General features: G+C 34.3%; 5 protein-coding genes across 9 annotated transcripts; 4 read left to right on the plus strand and 1 right to left on the minus strand.

The window, feature by feature from the left end:
* The first annotated feature begins 2074 nt into the window (after positions 1 to 2074).
* Positions 2075 to 12952, plus strand: LOC8269730 (probable UDP-N-acetylglucosamine--peptide N-acetylglucosaminyltransferase SPINDLY). Its single transcript, XM_002530489.4, has 18 exons — positions 2075 to 2593; positions 3148 to 3561; positions 5472 to 5633; positions 5744 to 5919; positions 6043 to 6118; positions 6242 to 6370; positions 6563 to 6682; positions 6778 to 6846; positions 6928 to 7009; positions 7341 to 7435; positions 8029 to 8093; positions 8635 to 8833; positions 9637 to 9831; positions 10569 to 10663; positions 10763 to 10898; positions 11030 to 11247; positions 11548 to 11675; positions 11989 to 12952. Exons 2-18 carry the CDS (start codon positions 3148 to 3150, stop codon positions 12420 to 12422), a joined length of 2793 nt encoding a protein of 930 aa, XP_002530535.1. The 5' UTR covers positions 2075 to 2593; the 3' UTR covers positions 12423 to 12952.
* A 745-nt stretch (positions 12953 to 13697) lies between these two features.
* On the minus strand, positions 13698 to 15996 carry LOC8269729 (peptidyl-prolyl cis-trans isomerase CYP18-2). The gene is made up of 6 exons (XM_002530488.4): positions 15783 to 15996; positions 15511 to 15606; positions 15328 to 15389; positions 14895 to 15028; positions 14263 to 14347; positions 13698 to 13878 (listed from the first exon to the last, which is right to left on the minus strand). Exons 1-6 carry the CDS (start codon positions 15852 to 15854, stop codon positions 13833 to 13835), a joined length of 495 nt encoding a protein of 164 aa, XP_002530534.1. The 5' UTR covers positions 15855 to 15996; the 3' UTR covers positions 13698 to 13832.
* A 382-nt stretch (positions 15997 to 16378) lies between these two features.
* LOC8269728 (mitochondrial fission protein ELM1) lies at positions 16379 to 20103 on the plus strand. 5 transcript variants are annotated; one of them, XR_007214360.1, is made up of 11 exons: positions 16379 to 16649; positions 16823 to 16985; positions 17119 to 17164; positions 17312 to 17408; positions 17710 to 17859; positions 18007 to 18133; positions 18769 to 18881; positions 18956 to 19019; positions 19154 to 19193; positions 19316 to 19404; positions 19739 to 20103. XR_007214360.1 is itself a non-coding variant. In XM_015726194.3 (11 exons), exons 1-11 carry the CDS (start codon positions 16461 to 16463, stop codon positions 19838 to 19840), a joined length of 1200 nt encoding a protein of 399 aa, XP_015581680.1. In that variant the 5' UTR covers positions 16380 to 16460; the 3' UTR covers positions 19841 to 20103. The 5 variants fall into 5 exon arrangements, 2 of the variants coding, with proteins under 2 accessions (XP_015581680.1, XP_015581679.1); XR_007214358.1 differs by having other exon boundaries at positions 16380 to 16649; positions 19100 to 19193; XR_007214359.1 differs by having other exon boundaries at positions 16380 to 16649; positions 19100 to 19234; positions 19739 to 19791.
* A 207-nt stretch (positions 20104 to 20310) lies between these two features.
* LOC8269727 (casparian strip membrane protein 2) lies at positions 20311 to 21791 on the plus strand. Its single transcript, XM_002530486.4, has 3 exons — positions 20311 to 21153; positions 21301 to 21424; positions 21624 to 21791. Exons 1-3 carry the CDS (start codon positions 20891 to 20893, stop codon positions 21789 to 21791), a joined length of 555 nt encoding a protein of 184 aa, XP_002530532.2. The 5' UTR covers positions 20311 to 20890.
* Positions 21792 to 23506: 1715 nt separating this feature from the next.
* LOC8269726 (casparian strip membrane protein 1) lies at positions 23507 to 24716 on the plus strand. Its single transcript, XM_002530485.4, has 3 exons — positions 23507 to 24038; positions 24127 to 24250; positions 24370 to 24716. The coding sequence occupies exons 1-3, from the start codon at positions 23776 to 23778 to the stop codon at positions 24583 to 24585; spliced, it is 603 nt and encodes a 200-aa protein (XP_002530531.1). The 5' UTR covers positions 23507 to 23775; the 3' UTR covers positions 24586 to 24716.
* Positions 24717 to 26054: the final 1338 nt, after the last annotated feature.

The following is a 26054-nucleotide window of genomic DNA, read 5'->3' on the forward strand; positions in this document are numbered from 1 at the left end:
TTGATATAAAAGATAAAAATAAATATTAAATATTAAGAGATATAAATAAATAAATTTATTACTGACAATCATCAATCGTATTGATAGAGCAGTAAATTGCAATTCTGCAAAAAAAATAATTCATTACATGACACTAAATCACATATCAACTTTATAGATATTCTTTTATAGGGAAAGTATAAAAATTGACTATGTGGTTTAACATTTTGATACAAGGAGTCCTGTGATTTTTTCTTGTGATACTTTAGTATCATGAGAATTATATTATTAGTAATTGGTGTCTAAATGTATTAATATCATTAATAGTTTTGAAAATTAAATCTCAAATAAAGCCTGATCGCTGCAAAATCGGTATCGTTGGATAATTGACGAAATATAGAGTTTTTTAGTTTTATCAAATCATTCAAAACTCGCCGGAATTGAGTGAAATTAAAAAAAAAAAATTGAATTGTGAAATTATTTTCTCTCTTAATTTTATAAAAATTAACATGGCTAGTTTTGGATAAAGTTAAGTTGGTAAGAAGTGAAATAGCGGTGAAATCGCAATTAATTAACAGTATTAATAAATTTAGATATAAATTATTAACATTTTAATTCTCAGGAACTAAAATGTCATAAAAAAACTACATGACCTATTGTGTTAAAAAGTCAAATAGCATATGGTCAAATTTTGTATTTTTCCCTTTTTGATAAGTAGATAGTTTAAATATATGATTGAATTTCTTTGTTCTTTTCACTACAGCTATAGAAGGAAAACTCAACATCCTATAACGAAAGATTATAACAATACTTCCATAACAGAAAAATATAAAACTTTTAAAAAAATATACTAATATTTATTAATTAAAATTAATTAATATAAAATAAAGAAAACTACCGCTCATCTACAAATCATCGCAGGTGAGTCAAATGATATTTCATTGGTTGTTCTACAATGGAAGATTTAGAACAAGAATTTAGATCGGATTGATCAAAATAATAAAAATGCTGAATAATAGTATGGTTCCGTTGTCGTGGCCCTCATCCGATCTAGAATATCAATCTCATGAGTAGTGGAAAATTATACTATTTTTCAAGTAAATTTACCCAACCAGGGCTTTCGTACAATTGCTATTTATATGAAAAAATCGAACTCATCATATATATTATATTGAGATCAGTTATATTATATAGTATTATATAATACTAATTTCATTATAAATTTCAATCATAAAAAAATAAAATTATTCCATAATTAATTTTACTACTAATGTAGCTTAGAAAAATAAATTTATAGCAGTATCGAATTAAAGAAAAATTAATACTTTTCTCTCATTCATAGTTATTGTTTTCAACAATACACGATACAAGTTAAATTAGAGCAAGTTAGAGGAGACTAGAATTAACTCATATTTGATACAAATTGAAGCATCACATTAGCATTAGTTAACGATATTAATATGTATATTGAAAATTATACCGATTTAAAGTCTGTTTTATTATTTGTAAAAATACACATCGTAAAATAATTAAAGATCAAAATCGGTAATTTTAATATTTCAGCACGGTGCACAATCTCAATATAATAGCTCCTCCAAAATAAAAATAAATAACAATAAAAATTTAATAATTCAGTTTGTCAAAAGATAAAAGGAAAAAAGAAAATTGAATAAACTGAAAGTCATTTTATTAATAATTTTCTAAAAGTCCAATAACTTGACTTAATATTTGAATGATTTTTAACTTAATTAAAAATTTTAAGTTGAGATTACAGAACAAATTTAAAAATAAAAGAAGTGCTAAGAAATTATAAACTTTAAATGCTAAATTGAGTTATTAAACACTCTTTAAGTGTGAGTTTAACGCAATCGCTTTTAAGAAAAGAATTTCAATTTTTAATTTTCAATTCCTTTTTCTTTTTGTTAAAATCTTTTTCTTACAATTATGATCTGGGAGAAGTTAGATTACTTAAGGATCCGTATAAAAAAGCAAACTTTTGAAAAGTTCTAAAAGAAGAAGGAAATAAAACTAAGAAAAGAAAATTTATCCATTTAGACAAGCCTTTGCCAAAGTGTGCCTAAGCCTAAGCCTAAGCATTAACGCAAAACAAGCAAGATTAAGAAAAGCCAACGCGCCGACAGCCACCTCCAAAAATTGGGCGCAAAACCAAAATCATCCATGGAGTTGGACACTAGACAATAGACATCGTAGATAGTGGTGTAAATGCAAATATCTCACGAAAAGAAGGGCAAATTACTAAAGGTTGTCTCTATTATGTAAACACATACACAGTAGTGTAGTAATTAACCAACGGACAGCAGGTTTTGTTCGCTCTCTCTCTCTCTCTCTGTCTCTCTCTCTCTTCTTCGTGAGGGGTTTTGGGGACACAGCAATTTTAATACTTCAAACACTCTTTCCCTTTGTCGGAGACGAGAGAGAAGAGCCACTGGCGTTCACTTTAAGATTATACTAGTCTCTTAACCTACGCCCACTTTTTTTGGTTGCTTATCATGCGCCGCCTCAATTAAGAGTTAATTGCATTCGGCTAATCAAGTTGTTGTAGCTCTGCTTGTTTCGGCAAACTGTTGCAGTCTCTGGCTTCTCTTCTTTTAATGTGAGTATCAAACCCCTAATCTGTCTCTTTCTCTTTTAAAAAATGCGTCGTGCTTTTATTGCATCATTATTATTCTGTTGCTTTATGTGTATTAAATTGTGTAAAGCGCTGATCGCATTTGTGCGTAATTCCCTAATTTTTCATTTCTACTTATAGTGGGTTTTTCTGGGTTTTAGGAGTTAGTTTGTGTTTTATTAGGGTTTTGCTCTGCAGAAAATGATCAAGAGCATAGCTTTCGTTCGCTGGAGTAGTTATTCTTCTGTTGTATTTAGGGTTTTCAATTGCTTTTTTTTTCTTTTTCTTTTTACTGTGTTTCAGGTTGTCTTAGTCAAATTTGTCGCTCATAAATCCAAAAATGTTACCCTTTTTGTTATTTGATTAATTTGGAGTTATTGTTATGTCTCAGTTCTATTTCTCATGAAGTTCAAAATTTTTATATCACGCAATGGAAAAGCCTCTCATAGGTGGTTTTGATATGCATTTTTCATAAAGGATCAGCTTAATATGATGTTAGTTATAATGTAATAAGAGAGTGAATTTATTGATATATGCAGATGGCATGGACGGAGAAAAATAATGGAAATGGGAAAGAGGGGGGACCAATTGAAGATAATGGCTTCTTGAAAGGGACTCAGGAGCCTTCTCCTAGTGCAAGTGGGTCTCCTGTTGCTGTAGCAGCAGGACTGAAGGGTATTGAAGAAAAGGATAGTCTTTCTTATGCCAACATTCTCCGTTCCAGAAATAAGTTTGTTGATGCTCTTGCTATATACGAGAGTGTCTTGGAGAAAGATAGTGGAAATGTTGAAGCTTATATTGGAAAAGGCATATGCCTGCAGATGCAGAACATGGGAAGGCTTGCTTTTGATAGTTTTGCTGAAGCCATCAAACTGGATCCTCAAAATGCTTGTGCCCTCACGCATTGCGGTATATTGTACAAAGAGGAGGGTCGACTGGTTGAGGCTGCTGAGGTATGCTCGGCACAGTGTGTTCATATTGGCAAAAGATAAGCAATTATAATTTTTTTGTTCAATAGTAAAAGCTCATTTCCACAGAAGTTTATGTCTGTGATGATTCAGGAGTTTTTCCTTCGTTTTCTTTTTTAAGAAAACACTTGCCTACACTGAGTGGATTATACCAACCCTACAGGTGATTGATGTAACAAATCCAGATTAGGTGGCATGTATTTATTGGAATTTAATATAATGTACCAAGTGCATGTGACAATCACCTATTGTGTTGGTGTAATATACTTGGTGTAGGTAAATTTTGCCTTTGCTTACTATGTATTGTACCTTTCTACTGTTTATGCATGGGACAAATGCATGTGAATTAGTTTTATGTACTGGTTGCATTTGTTGCATATGATATGAAAATATTTTGCTCGTAGTTCTTGCAAATGACGAGTCATTTTGCCTTTCTTTTCTTTTCTTCTTCCTTTTATTTTTACCATACATAACCGATTTTCTTATGCATCAAGACCTTTTTAATTGTATTGTCTGTGATGGTGGTGGAGTTCTTTTAGAGAATGGCTGTCCTCTGTCCATGACACGCAATTAAATTGGATTGGTGCCTAACAACTTTAACCTGGAAACTAAAGTGGGCAATGATTTATAACAATTGATTTCTCTCTAAATTATTACCCCATGTTTGCATAACCGACATACCTTCTCCATGTCTTACTAATATGGTATTGGGCAGTGCCTCAGGTTTCCTGTTTAAATTTGCTAACTTGCCACACTTACTTCTTTTTGTGGCTTTAATATAATGTTCATTCACCACCTGAAGCATATAATTAATCCTTTTCTCAAGATTTTGAAATCTTATGTCTGCCCTAATCTTTTTTCCGGTTGTCTATTGCTGGGATAGTTGGCTGTCAGTGCCAGATAATCTCTGCTGTTCTTTCTTCATCATGTATTCGATCTTTCATCCCACTATAGAATGTTTGGTCTCTTAATTCATCTCATACTGGATCAGAATTTCTACATCATGTCGGTGCGGGTGTCAGAAGTTGAAAGTGAAGGTAAAGGCTGGAATAAGGAAATTTTGACATTAGATATGAAAATGGGTTAATGGAGTTTTTGAAACTCTACCGTGTAGGAGTTCACATTGTTTGTTGGGTTTCTGCTGTGGAATTTTGTAAGTAGATTTCTGGAGGAAAGGTTTTCATATATGGGCAAATGAGATTTAACTATTTTCTACTTCTGTGCTAGAATAGTTTGTTTATTGCATCATGTTTTTCTTGTTTCTTTATTTTGTTTATATCTCCCTCTGTTTCCCCCCCTTACAGTATTGTTATTCTAGAATGTTTCTTCCTCACTGCTCATTCAAGGGTAGCTTTTCTTCTGTCCTGCGTTTATCCTCTCTTCTGTATTAAGCTTCTTTCAGTTGAAAACGATTAGAATTCCTAGCTTTCACACAAGTGCAACATTCTGGTTACCTATAAGATTATAATTTTCATTAACATGCCCAACTGTCTATGTTCTTTTTGTACACGTCAGAGTAGCTATTGCATATTATGTTGAATATTAATCTGAAAACTCAATTTCAAGTGCATTTATGTAAATGATATCAATGTTCAACATTAAAATTAGCTAAATTTGTTGTCTCCTTTTTGTTATTAAATTATGATGACAGAATTAGATATTCACTTCTGGCCTATGTGTTAGCTTGAGAGCTTCAATGCATAGGGGCACAATTACCACTGCTCGCAATAATTTGTTGTGAATGCCTTAATATACTAAAGCATGTCTTTTTCCGTTATTTGTCTGCTCATCAACAACTTGATTGTGGTTGGCATAAGTTGTTGGCCTTGCATGTATATAGATCCACAATGCATCTAAAATTGAGCTTATGACTCCATCAATCGTACTTCTTGCAGTCATATCAGAAGGCTCTTAGAGCAGACCCTTTGTATAAACCAGCTGCAGAATGCCTATCCATTGTCTTAACAGATCTTGGTACTAGCTTAAAGCTTTCTGGAAATACGCAGGAGGGAATTCAGAAGTATTATGAAGCTCTTAAAATAGATCCACACTATGCGGTAGATTTATGCTTTTTCTCTCTTCCACTCTGTCAACTTTCTGCTTTTCTGTACGTCCTTCTCTATAGATTGTATGGCTTAATGGTCTCACTTTTACTTTTAACATGCAGCCAGCATATTATAACCTTGGTGTTGTGTATTCTGAAATGATGCAATATGACACTGCCCTTAATTGCTATGAGAAGGCTGCATTAGAGAGACCCATGTATGCTGAAGCTTACTGCAACATGGGTGTCATCTATAAAAACCGAGGTGACTTGGAGTCAGCCATTGCTTGTTATGAGAGGTAGTCTATTGATTAGCAATCTATCCGTTCTACCGCACGTTGCATTAATGTGCATCTTTGTTAGTCACCACTAGTCATATTACTGTACTGATGCATTCATTGTCCAAATGTTTGTTGTTTCAGGTGTCTAGCTGTATCACCGAACTTTGAGATTGCAAAGAATAATATGGCCATAGCTTTGACAGATTTAGGAACAAAGGTTTGAATTTGAGTCTCCATGCAATGTAACTGTAATTTTTGTGTGATATCAGTAGATGATTCTACACCATGAGAGTATTGTCCCTTTTCTTCGATTTATTTTTTTATTCTATGTACTTATCAGGTTAAATTGGAGGGAGACATCAATCAAGGCATTGCATATTACAAGAAGGCTTTGTATTACAATTGGCATTATGCTGATGCTATGTATAATCTTGGTGTTGCTTATGGTGAAATGCTGAAGTTTGACAATGTAAGTTTCTTGTGAAGAATTTTGCTCTATATGTTTGTGTCTGGGTGTCGCAGCAATGAGGATTAACTTCTTGTTCCTGCCTGCAAATTAAATGGAGCTTTTAACTTTTGTTACTGATGTAACATATCTCACATCTATGCAAGTCTTAGCCTGTTTTATTTTTATCACTATGTAATAAGTTTCTTTTTGCAGGCAATTGTGTTTTATGAACTTGCTTTCCACTTCAATCCCCATTGTGCAGAGGCATGCAATAATTTAGGAGTTATATACAAAGACCGAGACAATCTTGATAAAGCCGTGGAGTGTTATCAGGTAATTCACGAAGCTTGTGTAATATTTTAAGTCTTCACTCTTGAGTTCTTGGCAAAGTTATCATATTTATCAGCAAAGTGTCATTGTTTATGCAGACGGCTTTGTCAATCAAACCAAACTTTTCTCAGTCACTGAACAACCTTGGTGTTGTCTACACTGTCCAGGTTCAACATGGAGTTTTTCTCAGGTTATTTAAAATGGTTACTTATTTGTTATGGTTGCTGACTGCATATTCTTTTTGGCAGGGTAAAATGGATGCTGCTGCAAGCATGATTGAGAAAGCTATCATGGCAAATCCTACATATGCTGAAGCTTATAATAACCTAGGTCTCTCTCTCTCTCTCTCTCTCTCTCTCTCTCTCTCTCTCTCTCATGCATGCGACACATGCAAAGACACACATGCGCACACTCTCTCTGTTCCTCTCTATCAGACACAAGCACATCCCTGTATGTGCAGCGAAATATTCTCCAAACCTGGCTCATGTTTCTTTTCTTTTTTAGCCCAAATCATTTTTCAAATTTATTCCGACTTATTGTGGTTGCAAGATGCTGTTATTCCAGTGGATTTGAGTTTTCTTCACTTAAATATTTGTTCCATTTCTTCCCCTCTTATATTTCATTCTGCTTAAATTTATTCTGCCATGTTCTTTATTTGTAGGGGTCCTTTACCGAGATGCTGGCAATATACCTATGGCAATTAATGCTTATGAGCAATGCCTCAAGATAGATCCAGATTCTCGCAATGCAGGGCAGGTACTTTATCATAATTTGTCTCCTTTAGGCTCCTTAATCATAGGAAAGTTGTTACTCTATATGGTTCATGCCATATATATATATTACCATTTCTCATCTCCATGGGGCGTTCTGTAACAATTGGGAATACTGCTATTTTCCACAAGTCAGTCATGCAACTTACGTAACAAATTGAATTTGATTACTGAGGGGAACTTTAAGAATTCTTTTCTTTTTCCCCTCTTTTTGACCTTTCAGTTTCCAGAAAACACTGTTGATTAGATTGTTAGAGTATACTCCAGTTTCTGAACTGGATTAGCAGTAGAAGATATGCCATATTTGCTTCCTTTTCCCTTGGATGGTTTTTTTCTTTTCCAGTTCAGGGTCAATGAAATATCACGATAGTTGTACCAAAGATTGAAACAACTCAGGGTTCAGGATTAATGAGATATCATAACAGTTAATACTAAAGATTGAAACAACTTATGTTATATATATATTTCTTTGACAATTTATGTTTTTTTTTTCTGTTCGTTATATATCTATTCTGTTATCTCATCCTATCTATTGTACCAGTGATGCCTTTTATGTGTGTTTTTACGATCCTTTTGCAGAATCGTTTGCTTGCAATGAATTACATAAATGAGGGACATGATGAGAAGCTGTTTGAGGCTCACAGGTTTCATTTGACTTCAATAAATTGGGCACGATTGTTCTCTTTTCTAATTTTGACTTGAAACCGAACATATAATAGGCGATCCCTTTTCTCTCTTTAGTTTTTGCTAGTTTCACTCTTGGATTTCCCAATGACTCCAAGCTATAAAGAGCTTGCATGATTTGATCATTTGGGAAACTCTATTAACATTCACTTTTAAAGCGATGATCTTTTGGTATTTCCATTTTGTACCTTTTGTTATTGCAGGATTAGATCTGTATGAATTTTTTTGCTCAAACTCACATTAAATCTTAGGGTTGAAATGTTTAGTCATCTAAGTTGTTTCCTTCAGGACGCTTATATCTTTATTACTTCAATCTTCATACTATTTTGTATTCTGCTCGTTGATGCTTATTATGTGCTAACGAAGAGGGTAGCCTCATTTCTGCATTTTTTTCATTGTTGACAATTCAAATGGGTTTGTTTGTATCATGCTTGTGACTCTAAAGGAAATATTGGTTTGGTTTTACTGAGCTTTCATCCTTGCTGAAATACCTTCATGCAGGGACTGGGGCAGACGCTTTATGAGGTTGTATCCACAGTACACAATGTGGGACAATCCAAAAGATCTAGATAGGCCGCTTGTGATTGGATATGTATCTCCGGATTATTTCACCCATTCTGTATCATATTTCATTGAGGCCCCTCTAGTTTATCATGACTATGCAAATTACAAAGTGGTGGTATATTCAGCAGTTGTGAAGGTAGCATCTGCAAATGCCTATTTATGTTCCTTGTTTAATGAATTGTTGAGGATGCATTATAAGTACCATATTCACGCTGTCTCTAGTAATTAAGCATAATTGATATTCTGATGATAAAGTCTGGTGGATATACTTGAATTTTCAGTGAGACGTTAGGATCTTTGCATCTGATACCTTAATTTATTGGCGGTTTTTTAGAATGTTTCTGTTTCTCTCTTTCTGCCCTTGTTTTTATATGCTGCTGTAGCTTCTTGTCATTAATATCTATAATGGTTAAAGGAAAATCTTACTGTGATTCCTGCAATTGCTGCTCTCCATCTGCCCTTCATTTTATTGATTCAGTTTTAATGCTAGGTGGTCACTTATATTTTCCTTTGTCGTTTCCCACACTGTTTTAAAAAATGTTTGCACTTGTTTATAGCTTGTTCTGACATGTGAAAAGATAACGAAGCTGTTGCTGCAGCTTAGGCTTAGAAACCTGGTCAGGCGTTGGCTATCATTTTTTCTGGTTCTCTTGCCACTTCTCTTCACTGCTTTTGTACCACTGCCCGTTAGCAATATTTTCAGTCTTTATTGGCAATGTTTGCAATTTCCACATTTAACTATATATTTTTCATTAACTGCTTTATTACATTCCTACCGTGTCTTCAGAGATTCTGTTTCCAGCATTTTGATCACTTTTTAATCCAGTATATGGTCAATTAAAAGTGTCATGTAGTGTGTTTACATATGCTAGTATCATATATGAGATGCTTTTTCGGGCTACTTTCACGATCTGGATTTACATTTCCTATGATTTGCAGGCTGATGCAAAGACTATCAGGTTTAGGGAGAAGGTATTGAAACAGGGTGGAATATGGAGGGATATCTACGGGATTGATGAGAAGAAGGTGGCAAGCATGGTTAGGGAAGATAATGTTGACATATTAGTAGAACTTACAGGACACACAGCTAATAATAAGTTGGGCATGATGGCATGCCGACCAGCACCTATTCAGGTACGTATTAGGTTATTAGTTTTTTGTGGGCATTCTGTTGAAGTATGATTTTTAGCCATGCAAGATTAGATTTTAATGTATTTCCTTGTTAAGGCAGAACTAGTAATCTTTGTTTCTAAGACACTATATATGTGTAAATATTTATGCACCCATACTAAAAATGTTCCTTTAGAAATTCTTGTGCTCTACAGTGTCTTCTTTGATTTGAATCATTTTGGCTTCTTGTATTAGCAACTACTTATGAAAACTGTGGAGCTTAAAAATGTCAATTATACTCAAATAGCAGACCTGTTTGAAATTGCAGTCTTCCCTTGGGTTTCAGACACTCACACACATATATGATAACATTTGAAGATGAAAGGAGTACCAGGGTTTGAAACCTCTGGCCTCCTGCATGTTTTATTTATTTGCTTGACCTCCTAGATTGTTCATGTTCATTTTATAGTACTGCGATAATGCGCATTTTTGTTATGATTTTTATTTTATTCTCTTACTTCAACTTTATGCTCTCAACAGAATATAAATGAATTTGTGCTTGCTTGTTTGTGGTGTATGTGAGATAGTGCATGTGTGGGGATTATTCAGTGAACAACTTCCATTTTTACGAATTGTGTCAATTTTCCTGCACATTTCAAAGAGATTAACTTTATGGGACATTCTGAGGTGCTACAATGTGTATTTGGACATAACTGTTTGCAGTGTAGCTCTATCCCTATTTTGATTTACTTTTTATTTAGGTGACTTGGATTGGCTACCCAAATACAACAGGTTTGCCTACCATTGATTACAGGATCACTGATTCGCTGGCAGATCCTCGAGATACAAAGCAAAAGTAGGTTAACTTTTTACTTTTTCTGATGACTGTTTTGAGGTGAAATATTATCTTTAATTTATTGTATGCTAACATTTAGCTATATTTATTCACTGGCAGGCATGTTGAGGAGTTGGTGCGGCTACCAGATTGCTTCCTTTGTTATACACCATCCCCAGAAGCTGGACCTGTTTGTCCAACTCCTGCACTTGCTAACGGCTTCATTACATTTGGCAGCTTCAATAATCTGGCGAAGGTATTCCTAAATTATGTAATTGGACGACCACATAGTTGTCTAGTAGAAAACTTTATCTTTTCTTACCCAATTATTAATATGTGCCATCTGATTTTCCTTTTTGCCTTTTCTCTGTTATTTGTTTTTCCCAGATAACACCTAAGGTACTACAAGTTTGGGCTAGGATTCTTTGTGCAGTACCAAACTCTCGTCTTGTGGTAAAATGCAAGCCGTTTTGTTGTGATAGTGTTAGACAGAGATTTCTTACAATGTTGGAGGAGCTGGGGTTGGAATCGTTACGTGTTGATCTTTTGCCGCTAATTCTTCTTAACCATGACCATATGCAAGCATATTCTCTCATGGACATTAGGTAAGATAATGAGTATTAATCTTTTGTTAGTCAATACTGCAATCACGTGTCTTTTTTTCCTGACTGTTCGGAGAAGCTTATTATGCTTTTTTTTGGGTTATAGATTCATCATTGTGATAATTTGATTGTTCTCCCATTTATCTCTATAATTGGCTTCCCCCTTTATGTCTTAGTGGGCATGCAGCTGCTATTATGTTAAACTTTACTGCAAAATGATTTATGGCAGAGATTTTAAAAGCTTTTTTTTTTTTTTTTTTTGGATCTTCTTCAGAGGTCTCACTTTGGATTCTCTTTATGCAGTTTGGATACTTTTCCGTATGCTGGAACAACAACAACATGTGAATCTCTCTACATGGGAGTTCCATGTGTTACTATGGCTGGTGCAATACATGCTCATAATGTTGGTGTTTCTCTTCTTAGCAAAGTTGGTGAGGAAATTGGCTTTCGACCTTTAATGCTCGTCTGAATGTTACTATTTGTTTCACTCATTTCTTTGCTGCTCTTGGTTTTTCTTTATAATTTTTCACTTGTGATAAAAGTTGTGTCATCATTTATGCTCTCCATGGCCTGATGGATCTTGGTCATGCATGTGATATTTAAATTGCAATGAGAAATCTTTTGGATGATTCAAAGTTCTAGATGGGCAAAAATATTTTTTTCTACTGCTGGTTTAGACCTTGTTTTCTAGCAGGAATGTTTTTAATTTATCTTTGAGAGTGTGAGCTTCCAACTGTATTGCAGGTTTAGGACATCTGGTTGCTCAAAATGAAGACAACTATGTTCAACTGGCATTGCAGCTTGCTTCGGACATACCAGCACTCTCAAACTTGAGGATGAGTCTGAGGGATCTTATGTCCAAGTCTCCTGTCTGTGATGGATCAAAATTTACTCTTGGTTTAGAGTCAAGTTACCGGGACATGTGGCATAGATATTGTAAAGGTGATGTGCCTTCTTTAAAGCGCATGGAGCTGCTAAAACAGCAAAAAGGTTCTGAGGCAGTACCTAATGAGAACTTTGAGCCAACAAGGAATGCATTCCCAGTAGAGGGCCCTCCTGAGTCTGTTAAATTGAATGGATATAATATAGTCTCATCATCAATATTAAATCGCTCTTCTGAAGAAAATGTGAGTCAGACTCAGTTGAATCATACAACAAACTCGGACAAACCAAGTTGAAACTGAAAGGGTCTTTAAGGTTCACGTAAGCTGTATGTGGGGACTTGCTTGCAGTAAGCTGTCCCTGGGGACTTGCTTGCAGTAAGCTCTGTGTGGGAACTTGCTTGCGGTAAGCTGTGTGAAGATTTGGTTGGAGCGGATATCTTCTGTGTATAATATTTGTGGCTGTAGCCTGCAGAGTGGCAACCCAAGCTCCCCTTTTATGGGATCAAATTTTTTGAGAAAGAATGTTGGCAATTGCTGGTATTTGGACTTCTATTCATGCTAGAGAATCATAGCGAATTTGAAAAGAGAGGTCATGGTCAGTGAGTCGTTACAGTTGCCTGTATCACATTTTTTCCCCATGGGTTATAGGAGTTAGCGATGTTTGTAAATGGCAAGGAGAGGATTTTTTTTTTTCCTTTTTCCTTTTCTTTTTAATGATTTGGGTAGATCACCATAGGGGTTTATGATTTAGTTTATGTATGACTAGCAGTCTTTGGTCTCACTAACAGTGAATATGATGAAATAGAGCAATATTATTCACATGATTTACTGATGCAGGTGCTCTCTCTTACCATTGTCTGTTAATGGCAGCATTCCTTTCCTTCTGCCGCTTGTGGTCTACAAGTTTTTATTTTTTGTGGTTGCAACACAATTTTGGCATTGCTTGGCTACTGTTTTTCTGCCCGCCACGATTGCCTGCAGCTTACTTTGAGAATCAAATCCACTCGAAACAGGGTACAACCTTGCAGACGTCATTAATGTTGCATGGCTGCAAGACAACACTTTCTCAAACTTGATTAATTGATTGCTCGTAACTAGACTGCATTTTATGTGGTATAGTCAACCTAAATTTCAAAATAGATCAATGAAATTGCCGAGAATAGCTTGTTTTTAGGCTTATATTAGATGACAATAGCCGTTTGGGTAAAGGTAATTGCTTGAGCCTTGACACAAGTGAATGACCACCGCTGAAAGTACTCCTGAAAGTTGCCTCTCAATCATGATAAGATGATAACTGCTCTCATAAACTTGAGCATTAACTCCCTTAATTAGGTCTGGCTACTGTTAATTGGCGCCCTCCCCCCTTCAAATGAATTTTAAACCTCGCCTGCAACTGGTAACAGATAATGTAGTAGCACCAAACAGTGAGAGTTGTTTGAAAGATGGAAACCTCTTATGCCAGGCTATTATCAGGAGAATTGAAGTAGAAAAAACAGCAGAAAATGTAAGGGAGGCTATCATCCAAAGAATTTGTAGTAGAAAAGCAGCAGAAAGTATAAGGGAGAGGAATGCAGGCAATGTTTCTGTTTTGCTTCTACATGCAATTTAAGTACATCCACTCATGTTTCTCAATAAAAATATAGACACTAGCAATTCGAGGTTCCCCCTGATGGAAATAAAAGTTTGCCTTAAGAAGAACAAAAGTTAATCTTTGACAGATGTTCGTAAAATCTTCACGTCATGGATCGGCCTGTATAGATAGAAACAGAATCGAAAACACGAAACTATGGTTAGCTGGTTGAATCAACAGTGAGTAGAACTCTAAATCAAGTTTAAAGCCTGGAGTCCTTAAAAAATAGATTGGTACAATTAGGATACAGGAAACAGAACAATAATGATGAGAAAACAAATCAAAATCCTTTTTGACTCTAAAATCATACATCTTGATGATGAGAGGAGTCTAGTTAGTTATAGTGCTTCTAAAGGATCATACTTAAACAAACAGGAAATTCTTAAGATAAATTGTTACTTCCTTTTCGAAAGATATAAATATAGAAAATATTTAGCATTACTCAGCCTCAATAGCTCTAAAGTAAAGTCCTCAAAGATCCACAGAGCAAAACGAAAGACTTACCTATCATTGTTGTCAGTTTGGATGCTGCCAAGTCTTTTGAGTACTTCCATTCCTCTACACACTCTACCAAAAATAGTATGTTTTCCTGGATGATAATCAGAACATGTGTCAATAGCATACATGGCAACTTAATGAAATAAATCTGTACAGTTCAATGTAATGAAATGACAATTGACCAATTACACAGTTTTGAGGCAACCCAATCAACAAGTGAGGAAAACTAAAGGTTAAAAGGGCCTCAATTGTAGTTGAACTTAAATTTTTAAGTCTTGGATCCTCAGAGTTGATAATTGAAGCTTTGAAATGCATTTCTGAAATCCATTATTTAACTTCTACCACGCTTGCTTTCTTTGACAGGCTATGAAGCTTGTAATTTTCATAAAATCAATTGAGAATCAAAATTAGGACCAAATTGGGACCTTCAAGCAATTCCTTAAAGTTTGACCCGTATGTGAGGACAGATTGTGCCAACTTTTGCAATAGTTTAAGTTTGCAAATTTTGTAATGTGCTAACAGCTATCCAATTTTCAAACATATTATTATCAAGTTGTCATGCAAATATAAAGCAATTGTCATGTGTAGACAACTTTTTATATCAAGAAAAGAGGGTAAAGGAAAAAAAAAGTCAATACCATCTAGAGTCGGAGTTGGTGACAAAGTAATGAAGAACTGGCTTCCATTGGTATTTGGACCAGCATTTGCCATGGATATAATCCCAGCTCCAGTATGCTTCAATTCAGGCTTTATCTCATCCTCAAACTTTGGACTAAAACATTTAACAAAATAATTCATGTCCCTCAAACCCAAAAACAGCATTATTTTCTTAAATAACTAGAAGCGAACCAGCATTTATCCTAGATATTAAAACAACAAAACAAACTAAAACATAACTGAGGCTAATCTTCCGAGAGCAGATTATGGCCAAACAATTATCATAATAAGCAACACATCAATGGAGTAGTTACATAGTAATAATTCCGCAGTGTAGGCTAATCAACTAATAATCATCCACAGACAAAAAAAAAAAAAAAAGAGGAATTTTCTCGAAATTAAATAAGAACTAACCCGTATATGGATTCTCCTCCTCTCCCGGTACCAGTTGGATCCCCTCCTTGCACTATAAAATCCTATTCCAAAATCATTAAACAGTTGCGTTAACAATAAACTCCGAAAAAAGCACCCCCCGAGGCCCCCAAAAAGATCCCTTTGATTGCATTAAAACAACAAGGTTAATTTGAAACTAGATACCTTGATAATTCGATGAAATTTCACATTATCATAATAACCTCTGCGAGATAGTTCAAGGAAGTTTCTACAAGTTTTTGGTGCATGCTTGTAATATAACTGTACAGTTTATAAAAAAAAAAAAAATCAAAGATGGGTAATAGTTAATTTCCCATACTTGATAAAACTAGAAGAGAAATATAAATGCTTTCAAAGTGTATTTTATTCTTCTTTCATTTTCTCGGCAACCAAACAGAGAAGTAATTCAAACAGGAAAAGAAAAAGAAAAGTAGTACCTCAACAGTAAAAGATCCCATTGAAGTTTCTAGAGTCACCTCAGGAGCTCCTCCTTCTGAGCTTGCCCACATCTTTTTGTTACTCACTAGCAGCAAGCAATCGTCTCTTCCACTATTTACTTCAGATTTTATTAGCTCTAAATATATAAACAACCGCGATTCCGCTTGTTTTTTTGTTAATTTTTGGTTTCTTTCTTGATTTCTTGGTTCATTACTGCACCTCTTATAAAGTTTACTCTAATACACACATTTGCCCTTAAAGTTTCAATTTATCAATATAAGTTCCTAATGCTTAGAAAATTTTTTTCTCGAAAGAAACTAAGCTTAAATATTATTTAAAAATTTCAAAATAATATAAATATACCTCAATTAATGTAGATAACTATAATAATTTTATATTTTTTTATCTTATATTCTTAACACATAAAATTTTCAAAATTAAAATTAAATTTTATATATTTTTTGCACAATTTTCATCTCTTAAAAGCTTACAACAAACAATATAAAAACTAAAATATCTATTTTGAAACACTAGGGACCAAAAGTTGCATTAGGATAAATAAGAAGGGTAATTTAGTAGGGCCTATAATTGTCTATCCCGGGCCAGCCAATGCACCAGTCCGGCCCATCATTCTCCTCTATCCAGTCGCCGTTGCCATTTTCAGTAGCCCCCATAGAATGAGGCCAATCAGACTACCTCACCGACCAGCCGGAGGATTTTCCGGCAATCAGTCCGAGACTTTCGAAGGTGCAATATCTGGGGTGATAAGACGAGCAGTTGTCATCGGAAATGGATTCGCCGGAGCAGAGAATCAGTGCCTTGGTTTGGTTCGCGCTCTCGGCCTCTTCTCTCGCCATTCTCTATACGTAACTCTCTCGCTATCTTTTCATTTATTTACCTTTTCTTACTTTTTTTTTGGGGGAACAAAATCACTTGCAAGAAATCAATTCAATTGAATTTTTGCAGAAGAACACTATGTTCCAAGATTTTGTGTCTGTATGTTTTAATTTTTTTTTTTATAAGAATGTTTATTGTGCAGAGGATTACTAGGCCAAGAGGAGGTTTTAGTAGGTGGTTAAATTGGCTTCCAGTTTCCACTCATAAAAAAGTGGACTCTTTACTGAGGAGCAGTGGTGATTATTTGAGATATCGAGTGAACTTTAATGGCAAAAAGGAGGTGCCTTTGTCAAGTCAAAGATGTGGTATTTTATGAAACAATGTAACTCTTTCACTTTTTCTATTTTAATGTTTAGATTGTGAAAATCTTCTTATTCATTAAAATGGAATGTGGGTCTGACCACTTTATTGTTTCACGATTGTTGGATATACTTGAAGCTGATGCCAAGCTGATTGCTAAAATGGCTCGCGATTCATTTGACAGGTATGGTTAGCTTTTTTCTCCCTCCCTTTAGGGTCAGGAATGTTGCCTTTTTGTAATTAGTCAATAGTGTTTTTAAGGATTATAGGTGTAAGTTTCTTAAGTTGTTAGTTCTTAGTGAGTGTTAAGAGTTGTGAGTTTTCCTTTCAGAGATGGTCCAATATTGGTGGTTGCTTCTGGTCGAGATACCATTTCAATTGCAAGCTCCATTAGAGTATTAGCTCCAGAAATTGTTTTTGTTGTTCAGGTTCAACTTCATCCCTCATTTTCTTCTCTCTCCCTTTCACTTTTTTTCCTCCTATTTTCATTTTTTTTTGTTTGCTTATTATGGTTGGCATTTGATGATTGACTGGTGTTTTAGAGGCTTGCTTTCACGTATGTGGTATTCAATTGCTCTTGTAATATATGTTGCCTGGTTTATCTTTGTTCTGTTCTACTCTTCATTGTATGTTGTTGGTTAGTGGTTACTGTGAATTGAAAATTTCCTTTGGTGCTTGTATACCATCGTGTGCCAATAAAGTTTATCTCTTTTGGAAACTGTTTTGCAGATACAACATCCAAGATCACATCTAAATAGGTTTGATTTGGTAATAACTCCTCGTCATGATTATTATCCATTGACTCCACATGCTCAGGAGCAAATCCCCTGGTTTCTTCGAAGGTGGATAACTCCACGAGAACCTCCTGATAGGCATGTGGTATGCATTTTGGTTGCCAAGTACCTGCTTAAACTGATTTAGTGGTATAAATCAAGAATAACTTAGATAACCATTAGGCCTCAGCTCCCTTTGTACTTGTTTGCTGTTAATGGTGTTTAAGCATACTCTGGATTTTTTGAATCTCAGGTTCTCACTGAGGGAGCTCTTCATCAGGCTGATTCAGCTGCATTAAGAAGTGCAGCTTCTGCTTGGGGTAATGAGTTGGCAGTGCTTCCGAAGCCCTTGCTTGTTGTCAACATTGGAGGGCCTACAAGTAATGTGCTTTATATCTATATGAATTTTAATTGCCTTCTCATATTTCAGGAGTTTCTCACTAAAAATTTCATGATATTTTAATTGATTAACATCTGGTGAGTTCAAGCTTTTTAATATTCTCATAGTCTTGATCATCATGATTTTTAAATAAACTATATTTTGAATGCCTGTTTGATTACTAGAGCTGGTCTGAATTGGAGAATAAAACATTTTTTTCTTGCTAAGGAAACTAAAGGGAAAAGCTTACTTTGCAACAATCAGAACATTGTGATTCACTGCCGCTGTTTGCTCCATATGGTGAGAAAGAAATGAGGTCATATTCAAGCAAAATCAAGCTATTGCTAGGATCAAAGAATCTGTGTTTAATATTGAATTTGTATAGCAATTTTAGCAGTAGATATATAGAGGCTGTTCAGAAGCAATTGTAAATTGAATGTTTTGAGCTTAGTGCTGTGTATTTTTTTGTTTTCCTTAAAGTTTTAAGCAATTAATACAGCTTCTTTTTGTTCTGACCAAATAAAAACGACTATATTATTGCAAGTGGACTGTATTGTCTTCTCAATGCGTGGTTATTCATCCATTTACCTTGTAGCTAACTGATAATATGTACCTTGCAACTTCTTTTCTTAATAGGTAACTGTGAGTACGGTGTAGACCTTGCAAAGCAGTTGACGGTTATGCTGCAGAAAGTTCTTTGGAGTTGTGGAAGTGTTAGAATATCTTTTTCTAGAAGAACCCCTGAAAGGGTGTGCATCCTCTTCAACAATTTTCTGTTAATTCTTTTGATGTGTACTTACTTTTATGGCACTGTTGTTCGTAGGTGTCCAAGATTCTAGTGAAAGAACTTAGTAATGACCCTAAGATTTACATTTGGGATGGCAAAGGTATGCAATTGCGCACATGGATACTTTTGAGTGTACTTTTATTCTACGGAAAAATTAATTTCCTAGTCCTTAATGATTAGGTCCAAATCCACATATGGGGCATCTAGCTTGGGCTGATGCTTTTATCATTACAGCTGATTCTGTGAGCATGTTGAGTGAGGCTTGTAGCACTGGGTATGTCTGAAGATAACAACAAGGGCTACTCTCTTGGCAATGTAAAGAGTCTTTTGAGTTCAAAGTTCATGTGTTTCTCTGCCTTTGGTTTCTGTGCTTCAGGAAGCCTGTCTATGTTATAGGGGCTCAACGGTGCACATGGAAATTTGCTGACTTCCAAAAGAGATTGCAGGAAAAGGGGGTGGTTAGACCATTAACGGGCAAAGAGGATGTAAGTTGCAGTCTGTCTCACCTTGTACCTCTGCTGCTTTTATTAGAAGATGGTGATTGTAATTATTCATAGAAGACTGCAGTCGCCCATGTTAATTTATTATCTATACCTTCTATATAATTTTCTTAACTAAATTGCACATTTTGCATCAGAAACCATATGTGACAGGGGAGTATTCTGTCATGTCTGTTAATGGATGGACCAACGCTGCTCCGGCACAAAAAAATATACCTATTTGTTCCATATGGTTGCACATGATCACAATAGACTGTCACTGAACAAAGTATCACTTTCAACTTCTTGAATACCTTATGGCTTATGTTTGATTTTGCAGATATCTGAGACCTGGAGCTATCCTCCGCTAAATGATACTGCAGAGGCTGCCAGTCAGGTAATTGAGGCACTTGCTGAACGTGGATGGATAATAGAAGCATGAGCTTTCTCTTTCCAATATTAGAAATGAATCAAGTTTATCAAGTATGCAGATCACTTCCACTCCAGAGCGATTTTTGGTCAATTCTGACAATTGCAGGAGGCAGTTGATTTTTAAGCGACAAGTTCATCTGCTGTCACCTTGTAAAATTTCTATGCGGCCATTTTGACATACCATTTGTTGTTTGATTCAACTCGTAGTCTTGGTTTATCAAGAGCTTTACAATATAACAGCAGAGAAAACAACCATGAGTTAGTTGTCCCACATCCATGATATGCATATACAATTTTTTTTTTTCAATCATTGGAATATGGTTGGTTTGTTAACGAAGTTTTGGTAAACGATAGGGAAACATGGTGAACTTTATAACTGAGTTACGTCTTTCAGATGTTCTATTGGCAAAAATCTTATTCTAGCACATTGTAATTAACCAAGGAATGTCCAAGACTAATGAAATTCACAAAATAAATGACAGATTAATTATAATAATCAGAGATTTAAATTTTGCTCATGGTGTGCTAAATCCACCTACAGTTCATCCATTGTGTTAAAACTGAAATTATGCTAATTTTTGTGACTGATTTCTTAGGTCTGTTTATGTCCTGCTCTCCATTATAGTACAACTGGAAGAAAAATTGATGTTCTAGTAGTCAATTGACAAAGAGCAAAATTGTAACAAAAGAAAACAAAATTATTCATCATTAATTATAGTTTTATTCGAAGTTGAATTAATAGAGTTGTTAGTATTATTAGATTGATTTCATCGGGTGAAGCAGTACTATTACTAACTAATCTACATCCATCTTCATCACCTTTTCTACTTGCTTTGTAATAAAAGCTTTGGCAATAGAAAGTAGTATTATTTGGTTGATTTCATTGGTGGAAACCTAATGGAGATGGTTGGCAACAACTCCTCTTAGAGGGTTCACTTCTCTATTTATACAAAGTTCTTCCCTTTAGCCATTTTCATCATCACAAGCTTTGAGTCATCTAATTCTCATCAAACAGACTCTTACTAATTACTTCTTCCACTCTTTCAATTCATCAGCTAAAATGATGAAGAGCGACTCAGTAGCAATTGATGTGCCGGAATCTAGCTCTGTGGCTAAACGGAAAGCACCTTTCATGGCAAATATTAGAGATGAAAATGGTGGCTACAAGAAAGGACTTGCAATTTTTGATTTCATTCTCAGGCTAGGTGCTATAGCCGCTGCTCTTGGTGCTGCTTCTACCATGGGAACTAGTGATGAAACCCTTCCTTTCTTCACTCAGTTCTTCCAGTTCAACGCTGGTTATGATGATTTTCCCACTTTTCAGTATGTCTTCCTTTACTTCTATTTATTTTTGCACTAGTATTATCACACACACGCAAGCAGTTACTCAATCACTGGATTACTAATATAATGGCGGCCCTTTTAGCATATTACTAGAAATTCTAAGACATAAAAATCCATGCAATGCAGGTTTTTTGTCATTGCAATGGCAATGGTTGCTGGATACCTAGTTCTTTCTCTTCCATTCTCTATAGTATCCATCTGTCGTCCTCATGCAGCTGGACCAAGAATCCTACTCTTCATTTTGGACACTGTAAGTAAACTCTGCAACATCTTCCCGGAACCAACTGGTTTTTTTCTTTTTGGGTCAAATAGACTCCGGACTGAAGTTCACTCGCAACTTCACAGTCCTGAAAGCCACTCCACTGCGATCATGCAAAAATTCATTGGCTTATAGTAGTCATATATCATTTCGACATGATCGATCATAACTCTTTTCATTTCTCTATCAGGTGGCACTTACTTTAAACGCCGCAGCTGGCGCAGCCGCAGCAGACATAGTCTACTTGGCTCATAATGGCAATCAAACCACAAATTGGCTGGCTATCTGCCTACAGTTCGGAGACTTCTGCAGGGAAGTTAGTGGATCAGTGGTGGCATCGTTTGCATACAGAAGTTAGACTTCTTAGGGAAGTAGTTCGATTTGCATTTTGCTTCATAAGTTCTTTTTCTATCACTGGTCTCGTTAATTTGGTGTATTTCCCATGTTCTTGTTCTGTTATGATTGCTCTTCCTGAGTAACTGTTATTGTTTCTTTGTATGATGAAAAATGAATGGTAGATTTTAAAGTTTGATATGTAAAAGTTTCTAGTGATGTAGTGATCAAGCTTGAAACCTCTGATGTAAACAAAAGAAAGAATTGTTGTATGAGCGAATTATCTATGGAAATTAATGTCTCATCTTTTCTTTGTTCTTTCCCTGAGTGTGCTTGTAGTTTCAGCGTGTACAATCTTTTTCTTTTTAACTTGAGCAACCACTCATGTTAGAGTCCTCTCTTATAAAAATGTAAACCAATTATTCAGGTTTCCATGTGCAACAAAGACAGGAAGGAAACGTTCTGCAAAACTGACTCAATAGAAGAATTATAATGACTTGTAAATTGAGAAATAACTAATGTCAATGCCACATCAACCGAGAAATATATACATTACTGTGATACTGTTATTAGAAAAAAGCTAATTGAATATCTGCAGAACATAACCATCACATGGATTATAATAATTTTGTTTGCGTGAAAGAGACATAGAGTATATAGTTCTTGAAAATCAGAAAATGCAAATCAAAATTAATTGGGTTAAAGCTGTTAATTCAGTAAGAAATTAGAAGCAGTTAACGTTAATGACTTGGTTAAAAAGAACATAAGATTTTGGTTCTAGAGTTCTTGTATAATGAGATGCTGCATTCATCTAAGTATAATCTCTCATGATTCAGCATTGAAATGTAATGTAGCTGCCAATATGTACCACAGGATCAAAGTTAAGAAATTCTCTCACTATGTTTACGTAGTTCAATCTTTCTTCTCTGAGGTAATTAGCAACCCGTTTTGGTTTATCAGGAGTTGCAATTGCAAATTTAAGACAACTTTTTCTATACAAGAAGTTTTTTATTGAGTATAGTTCCCAGCAAAATTCAAGCAGATGAGCGTATTACCATTTCCATGGTAAAATTAGATCTGACCAATGGTTAACCGGAATACAGTTAGGACCCTTTGGTGCCACCGTCAGTCCGGTCATTGTCGGGCCGGTTTATAATTGAGAGTTAAAATAGTAAAATTTCTTTATAATTATATTTTTATTTAAAAATAACCTTTATATATTTAAATTTAATTTAAATCATAAATTAAATTAAAATAGCAGAAAAGTTCAGTTAAAGGTTTAACCTATGCTGATTTATACTCTTTTTATTAGCTCTTTTAATATTTGATGCATAAAAAAAATAAAATATATGAGGAATATATGGATAAAGAATGATCTCATTTACATTTGACCTGATAACAAAATTGAGCAAGTATATATAAAACAGAATTTTCCCAATATAATAATATCTTTATATCTATCTTTTTTAATCATTTTAAGTTAAAAGAGAAAAAGGTCCGGATTGTGATGATCCGAACTGTTGGGTCCGGATTTTACTAGATCCATTATCAAATAGTAGATAGCAGACATTATCAATATATATTCTTCTTCATCTAATTCATTACAATTATAATCAGAAAAAGTCTCTAATTGAGTAGTTAGTATTATTGGGTCAACTTAATTCTTTGAGCTGGATATATATTACACTTTCTACTTGCTTTTCATAATCAAACCAGACCAAAAGTAAACCTTAACCAAAATAGTATTGGTTAGCAACAACTCCTCCTCCCCCAAAAACAATTTCTTAAAAAAAGTTCCAATTTTATTAATTAAGTTGACAATTTTGTTATTAAAAACTGCTTAATTAATTCAAACCAACCAACCAAATCCTCTACTTCACTATGTATATAATGCTGAGTTCTTTCCCATTTCATCACAAGCAATTTTGAGTCTTCCCCAGTATTCAGGATTTGAGTTCTCATCATAAAAAATCTTTTAGTTTTCTTTTATTAATTCTGACTAAGAAAAAATGTCAACGACAATTGAAATCCCTGCTGAATCAAGTGCTGTTGCTAAGGGCAAAGCACCTCTCATTGGAGCTTCCTCTAGCAGCTATGAAAAGAAAGGAGGATACAAGAAGGGGATTGCCATTTTTGACTTCATTTTGAGGCTTGGTGCTGTAATTTCTGCCCTTTCTGCTGCTGCTACAATGGGAACCAGTGATGAAACTCTTCCTTTCTTCACACAGTTCTTTCAGTTTGAAGCTGGCTATGATGATTTCCCCACATTCCAGTAGGTCTTCTTTACTTTAATTCCTTACACATTCACCTCAACGCTGCTTTTAATCCACATGCACATACTTAAAATTGCGTGCCTGCAGGTTCTTTGTCATTGCCATGGGATTCGTCGGAGGCTACTTAGTCCTTTCCCTTCCCTTTTCAGTCGTGGCCATTATTCGCCCACATGCTGTTGGAATTAGACTCCTCCTCCTTATTTTGGACACTGTAATTACTGAACTTTTAAACGTCCCTCTTTCGTTTTTTTTCTTTTTCAGTTTTCTGTAACTATTTGATAACGTGTTGATATTGATATACAAGTTATTCTTCATTTTTAACGGTTGCAGGTGGCACTAACTCTAAACACTGCTGCTGCTGCCGCGGCCGCCGCCATTGTCTACTTAGCACACAATGGCAACCAAAGTGCAAACTGGCTTGCTGTGTGCCAACAGTTTGGTGATTTCTGCCAGAAAGTTAGTGGGGGAGTAGTGGCATCATTTGTTTCAGTTCTTGTCTTCTTGTTGTTAGTTGTGATGTCTGCTGTGGCTCTTCGAAAGCACTAAGAAGAATCAGAAACTAATCCCAAGCATGTTTGGTTTCTTGTTGTTTGCTTTGATTAAAAAGTTTATTATTGTGATGTAATTCACTACTATCATTATTTGGAAGAAAATTGAAATGAAAATATTTTGTGTCATATTGCCCATTTCGCAGGTCCTCTTTCCATAAATTTTTTTTTGTAAGCTTCCAATCCCAAGTTACAGAACGTCACTATTATTTCCACAAAACCTCAAAGTTATGAGAAGTTGAGAAAGAAATGACAATAGTGAGGTACCGGTACAATAAAAGATATTTGAATTCGTACTCGTTTAAAATACAATTATTTAAATCTGCTTTAAATTTAGTTAAAAATTCAATTTTACTACTCATAACAGTTTTAAAAATCCAATTAATACTACTTACATATTATATTCAAATTTAATTGTAATTTATATCTATAAATAAATTTTATATATATTAACCGAATAATGGATATCATATATATTATAAATTAAACTCATTTAATATATAAATTTTATTTAAATCAAATTAATTAGATAATCTAATATAAAATACAAAATATACAAAAAAATTAATAAAATATAAATCAACAAAATAAAACTAAATATAGAGGTAGAGTATTATGAGTATTTATTAGTTGCAAAAATGGAATTCGGACCCTATCCATTATAGATAACCAATATCTAATTACATGCTTTTTAAATCTATCTTATTAGAGTTGGATGAGATATTTAGGAAGGCGAATTCAATTAAAATTTTAAAAAATTTTGATGGAATTCAAAATTAGAATATATTCAATAATGACTTTGAAAAATTTTATATAAGTCATAAGGTATCTAATATAGACTTTTAAAGATTTTTAAAAATTAGGAGGTATTCAATTATAATTTTTATAAAAATTTTAAAAGTAAGCTGGCATTTAAAAAGTTATTGACTTTTATAGACATAAACTTTCATATACTTTTAATGACTTTTTATGCATTGTTATGAATAAAACTTCTCAAGATTTTTCTTTCACTTTTCATCAAGATTTTAACAGATATTTTTTTTTTAAAACTCATCTTTCTCCTTTTTTAGTTTTTCTACATTGTCGTCTTCATTTCTCTTTATTATATTCTCCATTTTAAAAGATATAGAAAATGACGAAACTTTAGAAGTTAAAAATTATTTACTAATAATATTTTATTGTACTCACACATATAAAAATTAATTAAAAGATTTTAATTTAATTTTAAAAGAGCCTCATAAAGATATAAATTTAAAATGAAACATTTTAGCAAATTGTTTTGAGTAAACAACTCCATCATATATAGACTTTTAGATTTTATTAAAAAAATTATTTAGATAATTTTTCTATTGGTAAACATAATTTTCGGTTTAAGTATTTATCAAGTAAGTAATAAATAAAATATAACGAATATGACATGAATTTGGTGGTATTTTAATTGGAGACAATTTGTAATATGATAATTTC

The sequence above is a fragment of the Ricinus communis genome, chromosome 10, assembly GCF_019578655.1.
Source record: "Ricinus communis isolate WT05 ecotype wild-type chromosome 10, ASM1957865v1, whole genome shotgun sequence".
NCBI lineage: Eukaryota > Viridiplantae > Streptophyta > Magnoliopsida > Malpighiales > Euphorbiaceae > Ricinus > Ricinus communis.